The sequence below is a fragment of the Chiloscyllium plagiosum genome, unplaced genomic scaffold, assembly GCF_037043375.1.
Source record: "Chiloscyllium plagiosum isolate Xiang-an unplaced genomic scaffold, Cpla_swu_hap1 HiC_scaffold_3, whole genome shotgun sequence".
NCBI lineage: Eukaryota > Metazoa > Chordata > Chondrichthyes > Orectolobiformes > Hemiscylliidae > Chiloscyllium > Chiloscyllium plagiosum.
The window spans coordinates 11,962,634-11,976,981 of NW_028270141.1; the positions used below are offsets into that span (position 1 = coordinate 11,962,634).

The 14,348-nt window shown below is 44.2% G+C and overlaps 1 protein-coding gene across 1 annotated transcript in view; it reads left to right on the forward strand.

The window, feature by feature from the left end:
• The window catches only part of mep1a.2 (meprin A, alpha (PABA peptide hydrolase), tandem duplicate 2), a 38,247-nt gene that overhangs the window by 17,142 nt on the left and 6,757 nt on the right, over nt 1–14,348 (forward strand). The window contains exons 10-12 of the mRNA XM_043677176.2: nt 3,031–3,246; nt 6,251–6,712; nt 9,732–9,905. Of these exons, the coding sequence (XP_043533111.2) occupies nt 3,031–3,246; nt 6,251–6,712; nt 9,732–9,905 (852 nt within the window). The remainder of the gene's footprint in view (nt 1–3,030; nt 3,247–6,250; nt 6,713–9,731; nt 9,906–14,348) is intronic.

Here is a 14,348-nt window from a genome sequence, read left to right on the forward strand (position 1 = left end):
GCATTAGCCCTTCTTCAGGAATGAGGAAAGTTGGTCCAGCAGGCTAAGATAAAAGATAGGGAGGAGGGACTTGGGGGAGGGGCGTCGGAAATGTGATAGGTGGAAAGAGGTCAAGGTGAGGGTGATAGGTCAGACTGGGGTGGGGGCGGAGAGGTCGGGAAGAAGATTGCAGGTTAGGAAGGCGGTGCTGAATTTGATGGATTTGACTGAGACAGGCTGGGGGGAGGGGAAATGAGGAAACTGGTGAAATCCGAGTTCATCCCTTGTGGTTGGAGGGTTCCTAGCCGGAAGATGAGGCGTTCTTCCTCCAACCGTCGTTTCGCTGTGGTCTGACGATGGAGGAGTCCAAAGACCTGCATATCCTTGGTGGAGTGGGAGGTGGAATTGAAATGTTGAGCTACAGGGTGGTTGGGTTGGTTGGTCCGGGTGTCCCAGAGGTGTTCTCTGAAACGCTCCACAAGTAGGCGGCCTGTCTCCCCAATATAGAGGAGGCCACATCGGGTGCAAAGGATGCAATAGATGATATGTGTGGAGGTACAGGTGAATCTGTGGCGGATATGGAAGTTTCCTTTGGGGCCTTGGAGGTGAGGGGGGAGGTGTGGGCGCAAGTCTTGCACCTCCTGCGGTTGCAGGGGAAGGTGCCGGGAGTGGAGGTTGGGTTGGTGGGGGGTGTGGATCTGACGAGGGAGTCACGGAGGGAGTGGTCTATACGGAATGCTGATAGGGGAGGGGAGGGAAATATATCCTTGGTGGTGGGGTCCGTTTGGAGGTGGCGGAAATGACGGCGGATGATGCGCTGTACATGGAGGTTAGTGGGGTGGTAGGTGAGGACCAGTGGGGTTCTGTCCTGGTGGCGGTTGGAGGGGCGGGGTTCAAGGGCGGAGGATCGGGAAGTGGAAGAGATGCGGTGGAGGGCATCGTCGACCACGTCGGGGGGGAAATTGCAGTCCTTGAAGAAGGAGGCCATCTGGGTTGTGCGTTTTTGGAACTGGTCCTCCTGGGAGCAGATGCGGCGGAGTCGAAGGAATTGGGAGAATGGGATGGCGTTTTTACAGGGGGCAGGATGGGAGGAGGTGTAGTCCAGGTAGCTGTGGGAGTCGGTTGGTTTGTAGTAGATGTCCGTGTTGATTCGGTCGCCTGAGATAGAAATAGAAAGGTCGAGGAAGGGGAGGGAGGAATCTGAGACTGTCCAGGTGAATTTGAGGTCGGGGTGGAAGGTGTTGGTGAAGTGGATGAACTGTTCAACCTCCTCGTGGGAGCACGAGGCGGTGTCGATACAGTCATCGATGTAGCGGAGGAAAAGGTGGGGGGTGGGGCCAGTGTGGTTGCGGAAGATGGATTGTTCCACATATCCTACGAAGAGGCAGGCATAGCTGGGGCCCATGCGGGTGCCCATGGCTACTCCTTTCGTTTGGAGGAAGTGGGAGGATTGGAAAGAGAAGTTGTTCAGGGTGAGGACCAGTTCAGTCAGTCGAAGGAGGGTGTCAGTGGAAGGGTACTGGTCGGTACGGCGGGAAAGAAAGAAGCAGAGGGCTTTGAGTCCTTCGTGATGGGGGATGGAGGTGTACAGGGACTGGATGTCCATGGTGAAAATAAGGCGTTGGGGACCGGGGAAGCGAAAATCATGGAGCAGGTGGAGGGCATGGGTGGTGTCCCGAACGTAGGTGGGGAGTTCTTGGACTAAGGGGGACAGGACGGTGTCAAGGTACGCGGAGATGAGTTCGGTGGGGCAGGAGCAGGCGGAGACAATGGGTCGGCCGGGGCAGTCAGGTTTGTGGATTTTGGGCAGGAGGTAGAAGCGGGAGGTGCGGGGTTGTGGGACTATGAGGTTGGAGGTGGTGGATGGGAGATCCCCCGAGGTGATGAGGTTATGGACGGTCTGGGAGATGATGGTTTGGTGGTGGGGGGGTGGGGTCATGGTCAAGGGGGCAGTAGGAGGAGGTATCTGCGAGCTGGCGTTTGGCCTCAGCGGTGTAGAGGTCGGTGCGCCAAACTACTACCGCGCTTCCCTTGTCAGCTGGTTTGATAGTGAGGTTGGGGTTGCAACGGAGTGAGTGGAGGGCTGCGCGTTCCGAGGGTGAGAGGTTGGAGTGGGTGAGAGGGGTGGGGGAGTTCAGGTGGCGGTTAATATCGCGGCGGCAGTTGGCTATGCAGAGGTCGAGGGCAGGTAGGAGGCCAGCACGGGGTGTCCAGGTGGATGGGGTGTGTTGGAGGCGGGAGAAGGGGTCGTCAGAGGGTGGGCGGGAGTCTTGGTTAAAGAAGTAGGCACGGAGGCGAAGGCGGCGGAAGAATTGTTCGATGTCACGCCGCGTGTTGAATTCATCAATCCGGGAGCGTAGGGGAATGAAGGTGAGAAGTCAGTAGAGAAGTCAGTAGAGAAGTCAGAGAGAGAGAGGATCAGCATGGACCTGCTTCTTTGGGTCCAGCAGCTTCACAACTGCCTGACTGCTTTCAGCGACTAGCCACACTGCCAAGAAAACAATCAAACCAGAGAAAAGCTGAGCTGGGAGAACTGGCCACTCACCTTTTATTGTAAGAGTGTTTTTTTTGAAAGCCTTTCTCCAGAGGCAGTATCTGTTAGCTATAAATAAACTGGCCCTAAAACCCATCCAAGCCCTGACTTGAAACCTGTGTTTTTCTGACCCCCCTGAAAACAAAATCAAGGACAAGATTCCCTTGTTAAAGGAGTAGCATCATCACAGGTTGGAGTCATATTTCGCACAATATTCAGACTTTAGGCAGGGAATTATTTTTTTGTCGGCTAACGTGTCAATTCTGTTGGGGTATTTCTTCTTGGTGATTTTGCCTGGCGTAGAAGAATCATAGAGTCACAGAGATGCACAGAAACAGAACCTTCAGTCCAACCCATCCATGCTGACCGGATATTGCAACCCAACTTAACCTCCCCCCAACCTTATCTATGACAATTGTCACAACTTAAGTTTTCTTAGCTATAAAGCCCTAAATCAGATATTTTACTGAAGAATGATTCAGTTTTCTTCTGTTGCTAACTAACCCTTTGTGTTTTAGATTCTGGATACTTCATGTACTTTGACGTGCAAAGTGGCAAGATTGGTCAAACCGCTCTTCTGGAATCCCGAATCCTTTATCCCAAAAGGACTGAGCAGTGCCTTCAGTTCTTCTATAAAATGACAGGAAGTCTGAAGGATAAACTTGTCATATGGATGAAAATAGATGATGGAACTGGAACTGTTCGAAAACTAGTTAAAATTAAGACCTTTCAAGGTATGAGTCTTTGAATATTTTGAGAGTTCATTTTTTTAACAAAGGACCGGACAGTGAGAGGAAGTTCTCAGTAGTGAGTGGTGAGAGATCTATGACTGGGAATTATTACTCAATATCACCCTCATTACTATCTAATCTCACCTCATTAATCTGCGCATTCCTATTCTACCACTCGCTATATAGAAACTTGATGTGATGAATTCCTGACCTGAAAGTCAGAGCGAGTATTGAGCCACTCTAACTTGTCAAACTTCTACCAAATCTCCTCACACCACAGTCTCAGGACACTTTCCATTGGCAGTGGCTGTAAACGCCCCCTAGCTATGGACACTAGAGTCAACAAATGCCAGGTAAAAACAATGACTGCAGATGCTGGAAACCAGATTCTGGATTAGTGGTGCTGGAAGAGCACAGCAGTTCAGGCAGCATCCAAGGAGCAGCGAAATCGACGTTTCGGGCAAAAGCTCTTCCGGATGAAGGGCTTTTGCCCGAAACGTCAATTTCGAAGCTCCTCGGATGCTGCCTGAACTGCTGTGCTCTTCCAGCACCACTAATCCAGAATCAACACATGCCAGCCTCCCTACTTCATTGTGGAACATTCACAATGCATTTACATTTCAATGTTTCACTTTGGAGCACACCAGCAGCTTTGATTGTAACATTGCAACCAGGCCAGTTTGTGTATAGGGTCAGCCACCCAGCTAATACATTGGACCAGACAACATTTCAGGACTGCTCATTTATTCTGTTGCCCGTTTACCACCCTCAGCAACAGTTATTGGCTCAGCTCAATGAGGATAAGAGTCAAATCTGTATCAACTAACCACCAACTTTATCAGTCGAGTTAAAATAGATATACAATTCACACTGTTTGGTTAAGAAAAGGTTAAAAGCAGGCATGCAATTTATGCAAGGCTAAAATCCAAATACACAATCACTGGTTTTCCAATGACATTCCCTGAACAGTCAGCAAACATAAAAGCTAATAACTGAGCTGACATTGGTGATGGGCAAGTTGTTGAAGGGAATCCTGAGGGACAAGATTTACACGTATTTGGAAAGGCACGGACTGATTAGGGATAGTCATCATGGCTTTATGTGTGGGAAATCACATCTCATGAACTTGATTGAGGTGTTTGAAGAAGTAACAAAGGGGATTGATGAGGGCACAGCAGTGGACATTCAAGGAGTTCAGTAAGACGATTGACAAGGTTCCTCGTGGTAGACTGGTTAGCAAGGTTAGATCTCATGGAATACAGGAAGAACTAACCATTTAGATACAGAACTGGCTCAAAGGTAGAAGACAGAGGGTGGTGGTGAAGAGTTGCCTTTCAGACTGGAGGCCTGTGACAATGGAATGCCATAAGGATCGGTGCTGGGTCCACTGTTTTGTGTCATTTATATAAATGATTTGGATGTGAACATAAGAGGTATCATTAGTAAGTTTTCAGGTGACACCAAAATTGGAGGTGTAGTGGAGGGCGACTAAGGTCACCTCAGATTACAATGGGATCTTGATCAGATGGGCCAATGGACTGAAGAGTGGCAGATAGAGTTTAATTTAGATAAATATGAGGTGCTGCAGTTTGGAAAAGCAAATCAGGGCAGGACTTATACAATTAATGGTAAGATTCTGGGGCATGTTGCTGAACAAAGATACCTTGGAGTGCAGGTTCATAATTCTTTGAAAATGGAGTTGCAGATAGATAGGATAGCGAAGAAGGCGTTTGCTACGCTTTCGCTTTTTGGTCAGAGCAGTGAGTAAAGGAGTTGGGAAGTCATGTTGCGGCTGCACAGGACATTGGTAAGGCCACTTTTGGAATATTGTGTGCAATTCTGGTCTCCCTCCAATTGAAAGGATGTTGTGAAACGTGAAAGAGTTCAGAAAAGATTTGCAGGGATGTTGCTAGTGTTGGAGGATTTGAGCTATAGGGAGAGGCTGAACAGGCTAGGGCTCCTTTCTCTGGAGTGTTGGGAGGCTGAGGGGTGACCCGACAGAGGTTTATAAAATCATGAGGGGCATGGATAAGGTAAATAGACAAGGTCTTTTCCCTGGGGTGGGGAGTCCAGAACTAGAGGGCATATCTTTAAGGTGAAATGGGAAAAATTTAGACGGAACCTAAGGGGCAACGTTTTCACACAGAGGGTGGTGCATGCATGGAATAAGCTGCCAGAGGAAGTGGTGGAGACTGGTACAATTACAACATTTGAAAGGGATCTAGATGAGTGGATGAATAGGAAGGATTTAGTGGGATATGGGCCAAGTGCTGGGAAATGCGACTAGATTTAGTTAGGATATCTGGTGGGCATGGATGAGTTGCACCAAAGTGTCTGTTTCTGTCCTGTACATCTCTTTGACTCTATAGGAGCTAAGACTCGCCAGGCGTTTTCTCCCAGATCTCATCCACTACTTTTATATTTTGTTGTTCATAGTTAAGGTGAATAGTAAGGTCTTTTCTGTAGGCTGGACGAGTTTACAACTATGGGGCATATTTTTAAGTGAGAGGAGAAAGTTTTAAAATGGACATGAGGGGCAACATTTTTACACAAAGAGTGGCTTGTGTGTGGAATGAACTGCTTGAGGAAATGGTGAATTTGGGTACAGTTACAACATTTAAAAGACATTTGGATAAGTACATGAATAGGAAATGTTTGGACGGATATGGTCTAAATGCAGGCAAGTAGGACTAGTTTAGTTTGGAAATACGATCGGTGTGGATTATTTGGACTTGAGGGTCTGTTTCCATGCTGTATGACTCTATGTTCAAGAGTCGGAGAGCCTTCAAATTACAAATTTATTTACCATATTCAAATGCATACATATAATGTCTTCTATGAATATTTTCCTCACGCAAAACTACAAATCGCTTAGAAGTCCATGGAATCAGTATTACTAAACTTCTAATCTGTAATTCGGACTATCAGGGTGTAAAGAGAAATATGTTGTATTTATGGCAAATATCTAAACTTTTTTCACTAAACCACACTGTTTGCTTTTCTTTAGCTGATGGCAGCCATGCCTGGAACATTGCCCATGTGACTCTTCATGCAAAGGTCAAGTTCCGATATCTCTTTCAAGGTATAATTGGTGATACCACCAATTCTGCAGGTGGTATTTTCCTGGATGACATCACTCTTACTGAGACCCGTTGCCCTCAAGCTGTCTGGCACATAAAGAACTTCTCTGCCATTCTTCAAAACACGGGAGTTAATGATACTTTAAAAAGCCCACGGTTTTACAACACAGAGGGTTACGGCTATGGCCTCATTTTACATCCTCACTCACGTTATGAAAACTACATGGGGTTGTTTTTCCAACTGTGCAGTGGTGAAAATGATGGCATCCTCGAGTGGCCAGCTGGGAACAGGCAAGCCATGGTCACAGTCATGGACCAAGATCCTGATGTAAAACTTAGAATGTCATCCAGTAGAAGCTTCACCACAAACGGAAGCCAAGTAATAACAGGTGAGAAAATGCAATTACGTATCTCCAAAGAAACTCCAGTACAATGCTGCAAGGTTCGGACATTAGGCTTCTTGGGCTGAATAAGCTTTTCTTCTCAATTAACGTGATCCATTTCTAGAGTTCGAAATGTGTAGAGATGAAAAAGCACCGCAGGTCAGGCAACATCCGAGGAGCAGGAGAGTCGACATTTCGGGCATAAGCCCCAACGATCCAATATATTTTGTGTTAAATGCGTTAAACCGATTGTGAAACATTAAACAGTTTTGTTTTGAGAAGGGAGAATCACAGAAAGCCACATAGCTTCTTGCTATGGTCCTGAGCTTGGATCCTTCTCTAGTTTACTTCCCCAGTCTCCTAATGCCCACTTGGAACTCATCTATCCATGCAACGACCTCCTGATCCCACAAACCAATTAAAAGCAAGCTGTTGATCATCTAACCTCCATTCCTGGACAGCCTGTTAAATGATGTGGTACTTATCAAGTCACTCTCTTCAATATTGAGTTCAACGCCTTCAGATGGTGAACTTACTCCCATTTCTTCCCTTTTTTTAGCTTTACTTGTTGCATTCTCTCTCACCATGTCCTCTCTCCGCTCAGGGAGAAAGTGAGGACTGCAGATGCTGGAGATCAGAGCTGAAAATGTGTTGCTGGAAAAGCGCAGCAGATCAGGCAGCATCCAAGGAGCAGGAGAATCGACGTTCTGGGCATGAGCCCTTCTTCAGGCCTCTCTCCGCTCCCCCATCTCCAGCGGGACTGTCTTTTCTTTCCAGTTTGGCAGTTAGACTCGACATTGCTCTGCCATTCTCACATTCCAATCACTTAATCTGTATTATCATACCCTTTCTCCCTCCGTATTCCACCCCCCCATAACATAAATGCTGCCCCCACCACACTTTGCGTCAGCTCTGATGAAGTCATCTCGAGTCGAAATGTTAGCTTGCTCTCTCTCCACTGGATGCTGCTTGAGCCACTGTAATTTCCAACATTTTTTGTTTTCAGTACAGATTCCAGCAACTTCTATAAATTGCTCTTACACTCTCTTCAGGTGTTGTACTTCCCTTGTTCAAATCTAATATTATCATCCACCTCCTCTACGGAACACTTTTGATTACTCTCCACTTTCAAAATGTTGCTGCATTTCCAAGCTCCCTTTCCTCTCTAAAACTTTTGAATGTGTCTTTGCATCCCTGGTAAGTTCTCATCTTTTGCGGAACTCTGTGGTTGAACTTCTTTCATTGGACTTACAGGTCAGAACAGCATTAAAATGGCTTCAGCAAAATCACAAAAATATGGTGAGGAGGCATAGCACCACACCATTTTTCTGCTTCTAGCATTCCTGATTGTGCTAATGGTTATCATTTAATTCTTTGGAGAATTTTACGCATATGTCAGTGTCTAGAATGGCATTATTGGAGCATTCCTCTGTAAGAGGAATTACATGACTGTGAAAGAAGCTTAAGCTCTTATTGGTGTCATTTGAACCATGACTTCACTTGCTAAAACACACTCTCATGTGGACCAGATGACACCCACAGGATACTGACAGGTTGTTGGGGAATGTTAACAGTTAAACTAGTCCCTTGCATGAGGTCAGGCTCATCACATAATTCATGAAGCAAGAAAATGCTTGCTTTTGCATATTGTTTAACAACAGTCAGCATTGGAATATCAGACCTTTTAAGGCTTGATGTTTCAAGGTTGCAGTGCCTTGGTGAAAGGCTGTGCACCAGTCACAAATGTTCAGAAATACCTGCTGAGCCAACTGCAACTTTTCATCCAGGACTTTTCTTGTAGAGGGTGGTGCTTGTTTGGAATGAGCTGCCAGAGGAAGCTGGTGGAGGCTGGTACAATTGCAATACTTGAAAGGAATCTGGATGGGTACATGAATGGGAAGGGTTTAGAGAGATGTGGGCCAAATGCTGGCAAACGTGACTAGATTAATTTAGGATATGTGGTCAGCATGGATGAGTTAGACTGTTTCTGTGCTATATATGTCTGTGCTCAATGACTCTTCAAAAGCAGTGTGAACTTGAATATCATTCAATTGTTGGCCATTTGATTATCAGAAATATCTGATGGTTGGTCCCATGTTGATCAGCTGACCCATGGATTTAATGATCTTTTCCTGTCCCCCAAAATTCTTATGAACATATGGTCCCAGAGAAATCTTCCAAATGTTTATTAGCTATTTGATGTAGAAAAATAACACGTGTTTCACATTGATCAACAAACCTTATGTAATTTGCTGAGGAAAACTGATTATTTTGTTGATGAGGTAATAATATACTTTTAGTGACATTTTAATAATATGTTGTTGCACCCTGTGGATGATGCTGAATTGAATAAAATGTTATCTGCATGATATTCTCTGCTACCCTTTTCATTACAAGAAAAATGTTACTAATTACATCCACAGTTTTTGATGGGTTGTGAAGAAAAGATCACCAAAATCATATGTGAATCTGCCTGTCACTATGTGTTCTTTGTCATTGTTTAAGCAATAATAGTGTAAGATTCCAGTTATTTCTCAATCTAATGCTTTACTTTTAGATTAGATTCTCTACAGTGTAGAAACAGGCCCTTTAGCTCAACCAGTTCACACCAACCCTCTGAAGTGTAACCCACTCCCCTCTGACTAATGCACCTAACACTATGGGCAATTTAGCATGGTCAATTCACCTGACCTGCACATCTTTGGATTGTGGGAGGAAACCCACACAGACATGGGGAGAATGTGCAAACTCCACACAGACAGTCGCCCAAGGCTGGAATCAAACCTGGGACCCTAGTGCTGTGAGGCAGCAGTGCTAACCACTGAGCCACTGTGTTGCCCTATTATTTTTGACTTGTTTGAATTGCAGAAAATCCAGTGAATACCTCAAGTTAAAAACTATCACACCATGGATTATCTGACATTTGCTATTTTCATATTAGACTTCTATACTCAGGGCCTTGCAGTCATTTATGATATTTAAAGTAGTTTGGAAATAATTTGCATCTGTATGACTTTAATTACAGACAGAAATGACACCTTCTTCTGGGACAGGCCTACGCTCACTGGAACCTATGATTCTATTTGTGATTGCTACCGGAGCATTACCTGGGGTTGGTCAGCTTTCATATCACACAAGCAGCTTCAGCGTCGAAACTTCTTAAAAAATGACGACCTCATTATTTTTGTTGAGTTTAACGGTAAAGAAACTTTTATTTTCTTTTGCTTATGAATCTTTCTCCAGATTTCATGATCTGTTCAAGAGAAAGATAACAAGATCACAGTATTGTTACAGCCATTTAGCCCATCTTCATTTGAGTATCATTATCTAGTGCCAATATCCTATTTTCCCCCCATACCCTTGCATGACCCTTGAATTCCCTCCATTGAACCTGCCTCCATAACATTTCCAGACAGCACATTCCACTCCTTAGCTGCTTGCTGCGTGACAAAGCTCTTTCCTCATTTCACCCTTGCTTTTTTCACACATGACTTTAAATCTACACCCTCTTGTTTTGGTTCCTTCCATAAATGGGAACAGCTTCTCCCTATTTTCTCTATCCAGTCATCACTTGATTTAAAAAATCACTATCAAATCTCCTCTTAGCCTTCTTCAATCCAAAGAGAACAGTCCCAAACTCTTCAATCTGTCTTCATAACTGAAGTTTCTTAACTCTGTAACCATTCTTGTAATTCAGCACACTTTCCAATTCATTCACATCTTTCCGACACTGTGGTGCCCACAGCTGTACACAATATTCCAGCATGTTTTATACTTCTGCTTGTATTTTCTTCAGTATTAACAGTGACAGCTGTTTTGATATAAAGCTCTTGAAATATCGACATATATGAAAGAAAATAATAAATGCTTTTAAGCAAAGGGTGATTTGTGTAATATTAGGAAGAGAACACCACAGACACTTCAATTTGTTCCACATATTGTGATTTAATGTGCTGTTGAATCAAACATTTATGAATTGCTTTAAGGGATTGTTATACTGTAGATGGAACATAGAACATTACAGCGCAGCACAGGTCCTTCGGCCCTCAATTTGGCACTGATTAGTGAAACCGACCTGAAGCCCATCTATTTTCATCCATATGTTTATCCAATGACTATTTAAATGCCCTTAAAGTTGACGAGTCTACTACTGTTGCAGGCAAGGCATTCCATGCCCCTATTACTCTCTGAGTAAAGAATCTACAACTGAAATCTGTCCTACATCTATCACCCCTCAATTTAAAGCTATGTCCCCTTGTGCTAGCCATTACCATTCAAGGAAAAAGGCTCTCATTGTCCACCTTATTTAATCCTCTGATCATCTTGTAATCTGATACTACTCTGTTTAGAGTCTAGCATTGTCAGTTCGATTGGCTTACCATTTCTTAACCATCCTTCCTGAGTTGATCATCAGTAACATTTATCACTTTTTTTTGTTACATAGCTATTTCACTTCAATTAAACTTAGTTAACCAAATCACAAAAAGAAAGAGCAAATTCTAAGAATTTTCTTTTGAGCGGAAGAGAATAGAATTTATTAGCTGGCAAAGCTAATAAAATATCACATGAAGCACATACAGAAATACAGATAATAACGTTTTAAAAAGAAGGGAGCTGAAAAGGTGTCTACAGACAGGACGATAAAGGCAGCTGTGGGTTAACATTTATTTTTGAGTTCTTGAGTCCCAGTTGTTGCACTATTTCCCCAGGTGTAGTGAAGTTTGAAAATAACCTTGATCTCTTGGTGAATGGTAATTTTCCAAGTTGCTTTTTCACCAGCACTGGTCCCTGAGTCTAAGAGAGGGAAGACTGAGTATTCACAAGTCTATTTTCCTTTTCTCTCTCCTGCCGATCGGCATCTGTTGATAAAAAATAATTTGCACATCATTGCGTCTGCTCATTTTTTTTTACCAGCAGGAGGCTGGAAAGATGCAGCAAGGCAGGCAGCATCAGGAGGTGGAGGTCAGCGTTTCGGGTGTAACCCTTCTTCAGGACTGTGGGTGAGGGTATGGGGACGTGCAGATAAAGAGTATAGGTTGGGGAGAGGGGCGAGGTGATGAGGTAGGGATAGGTGAGCACAGGTAGAGGATAGGACCTGGTTAGTTGATGGGAAGCTACCCGGTTGGTAGCTGGAAGGAAAGGTGAGTCAGAGGAATGGAAGGGAGAGGGAGGTGCTGGAAAAGGGGTCGGGGTATAGGAAGGGAGGTTATTCGAAATTGGAGAACTGCATTCTGTATGACTCCATGACTATGACTATATTCTATGGATGCTAATCATTGGCGCAGAGAAGATTAAGAGGTGATCTTGAGTCCTCTGGGCTGAAGGCTGCCCAAGAGGAAGATGAGGTGTTGTTTCTCCAATTTGTGGTCTGGTTCGCTGTGGCAATGGAGGAGGCTGAGGATGGTCATGTCAGAAAGGGAGTGGGAAGCGGAATTAAAATGGGCGGTGACTGGGAGGTCAGGATGGCTCCCATGGGCCCGGCTGAGATGCTCAGCAAAACGTGCCCTGAGTTTACGTCTGGTCTCCCTGATTTAAGAAGGCCACATCGGGAGCACCTGGTGCCATAAACTAGGTTGGAAGAGAGACAGCTTGATTTGCATAAATGTGAGGTTTTGCATTTTGGTAAAACAAACAAGGGCAGGACTTAAACAGAGAGACCTAGGGGGATCAGGTACATAATTCTTTGAAATTTGCGTCACATGTATATAGGATGGTTAAGAAGACATTTAGCATGCTTGCCTTCATTGAGTATAGGGGTTGGGACGCCATGTTGAGGTTGTACAGGATGTTGGTGAGGCCTCTTCTGGAGAACCGTGTACCCTGTTATAGGAAAGATATTATTAAACTGGAGAAAGTTCAGAAAGGATTTACCAGGATGTTTCCAGGAATGGAGGGTTGGATAGGCTGGAACTTCTTTCACTCGAGCATAGGAAGTTAAGGTTTATAAAATCCTAAGGGGTGTAGATAAGGTGAATGACAAAGATCTTTTCCCTAGGGTGGGGGAGTTTAAAACCGGGGGCATATTTTTAAGGTGAGGGGAGAAAGATTTAAAAAAGGACATGAGGGGCAACTTTTTTCTACACAGAGTGATATGTGTATGGAATGAACTGCCAGAGAAAGTGGTTGGTGCAGGTCCAGTTACAGTGTTTAAAAGACATTTGAATAAATTCACGAATAGGAAAGGTTTGGAGGGCTATGGGCCATATGCAGGCAGGTGGGACTAGTTTAGTTCGGAAACATGGTCGGTGTGGACTGGTTGGATCAAAGGGTCTGTTTCCATGCTGTATGGCTCTATGACTATGACTATAATCTATGGATACTAATCATTGGAGCAGAGAAGATTAAAAGGTGATCTTGAGGTATTCAAAATAATGAACAATTTTGACAGGTTAAGGAAGGATATTTTGTTTTCTCTAGTTAGTATGTCAGTAACTAGGGATCACAATTCCAAGGTTGTCAGCAAGAGATGAGAAGCTTCTTTGCTCAGAGAGTTGTTAGGATTTGCAATGCAGTGCCTTGGAGAGTGGTGGAGACAGATTCCATAGGAGGATTCAAAAGTGAGCTGGATATACATTTGAAAGTGATGAAGTTCGAGGGCTGTGGAGACAGGGCTGGCGAATGGGACTGGCTGGGTAACTATTTTGGAAGCCAGTACAGACATGATGGGTCGAATAGCCTCCTTCTGTACAGTAACATTCTGAGGTTGTATGATTCTTAGTATTGTTCCTTGCTTTGATGTAGAAGCTTCTTAAATTCTCTTTAAAGTAATTTACTCCATACTGTCTTCTCACTGATAAGTATTGGCTTAGAGATGTTTTGCTGAGGATAAAATCTATGTTGCGCAAAAAAGAATTGGTTAACTACAGAGTAACTATAAAATGTCCAATCTGTTAATTTATTAACTTGATTACTCACAAAGTCCACATAATCTTTAACTATGGAATTCTAAAATGTATAACAGCCATCAGTGAGGGCACTGAATCATTGCCCATGGAGATACATTCCACCAAAAAGTCAGCATTTTCAGGAGAGATAGGGAGGAAATCTGGGAGATAAGAGAGGAATTGTAGGGTTTAAATTGAATAACTGTTAAAAGTTGGCACAGCATGGCAACTTTGCACTTTGTGTATTTAATGATTTCTGTGTTCAACCAGCAATCATCAGATAGTTCATTAGTTGCGCACATAACTGGGGTTACAGAGCTGTAATTTCTTGCTCACCAGTTAAACTTCTTGTGTAGCTCTTAACACAGAGCATATAGAGGTTAGAGGAAGAGCTGAGAATTATATAGGAAGTGAATCTATTCTCAGAAACTGTGAGATGGGACAGAAGAGGCTCCACATGTTTCAGATGCTGCATTGCAGAGAATAGTGCAGAATGTGGAAGGAAGAATAGCCTTATATATTCATGGGAGAAAGGAGGTCTTCACGGGATGTGGTCAAAGGCTATGGGAACACGTAGTGTCCAAATAACCGCTAAGGATCTAGTCCAATGGCCTAAATGCAGAGTCACAAGGAGTTCAGTAAGTGCGTACAAACATTCAAATTGGGAGCAGGGGCAGGGCCTCAAAAGTATTCAATAATCCCACCTCTACTACCCTGAGAGGCCAAATTTCAGTCTTGCAACTTCTGTTGCAACGCTC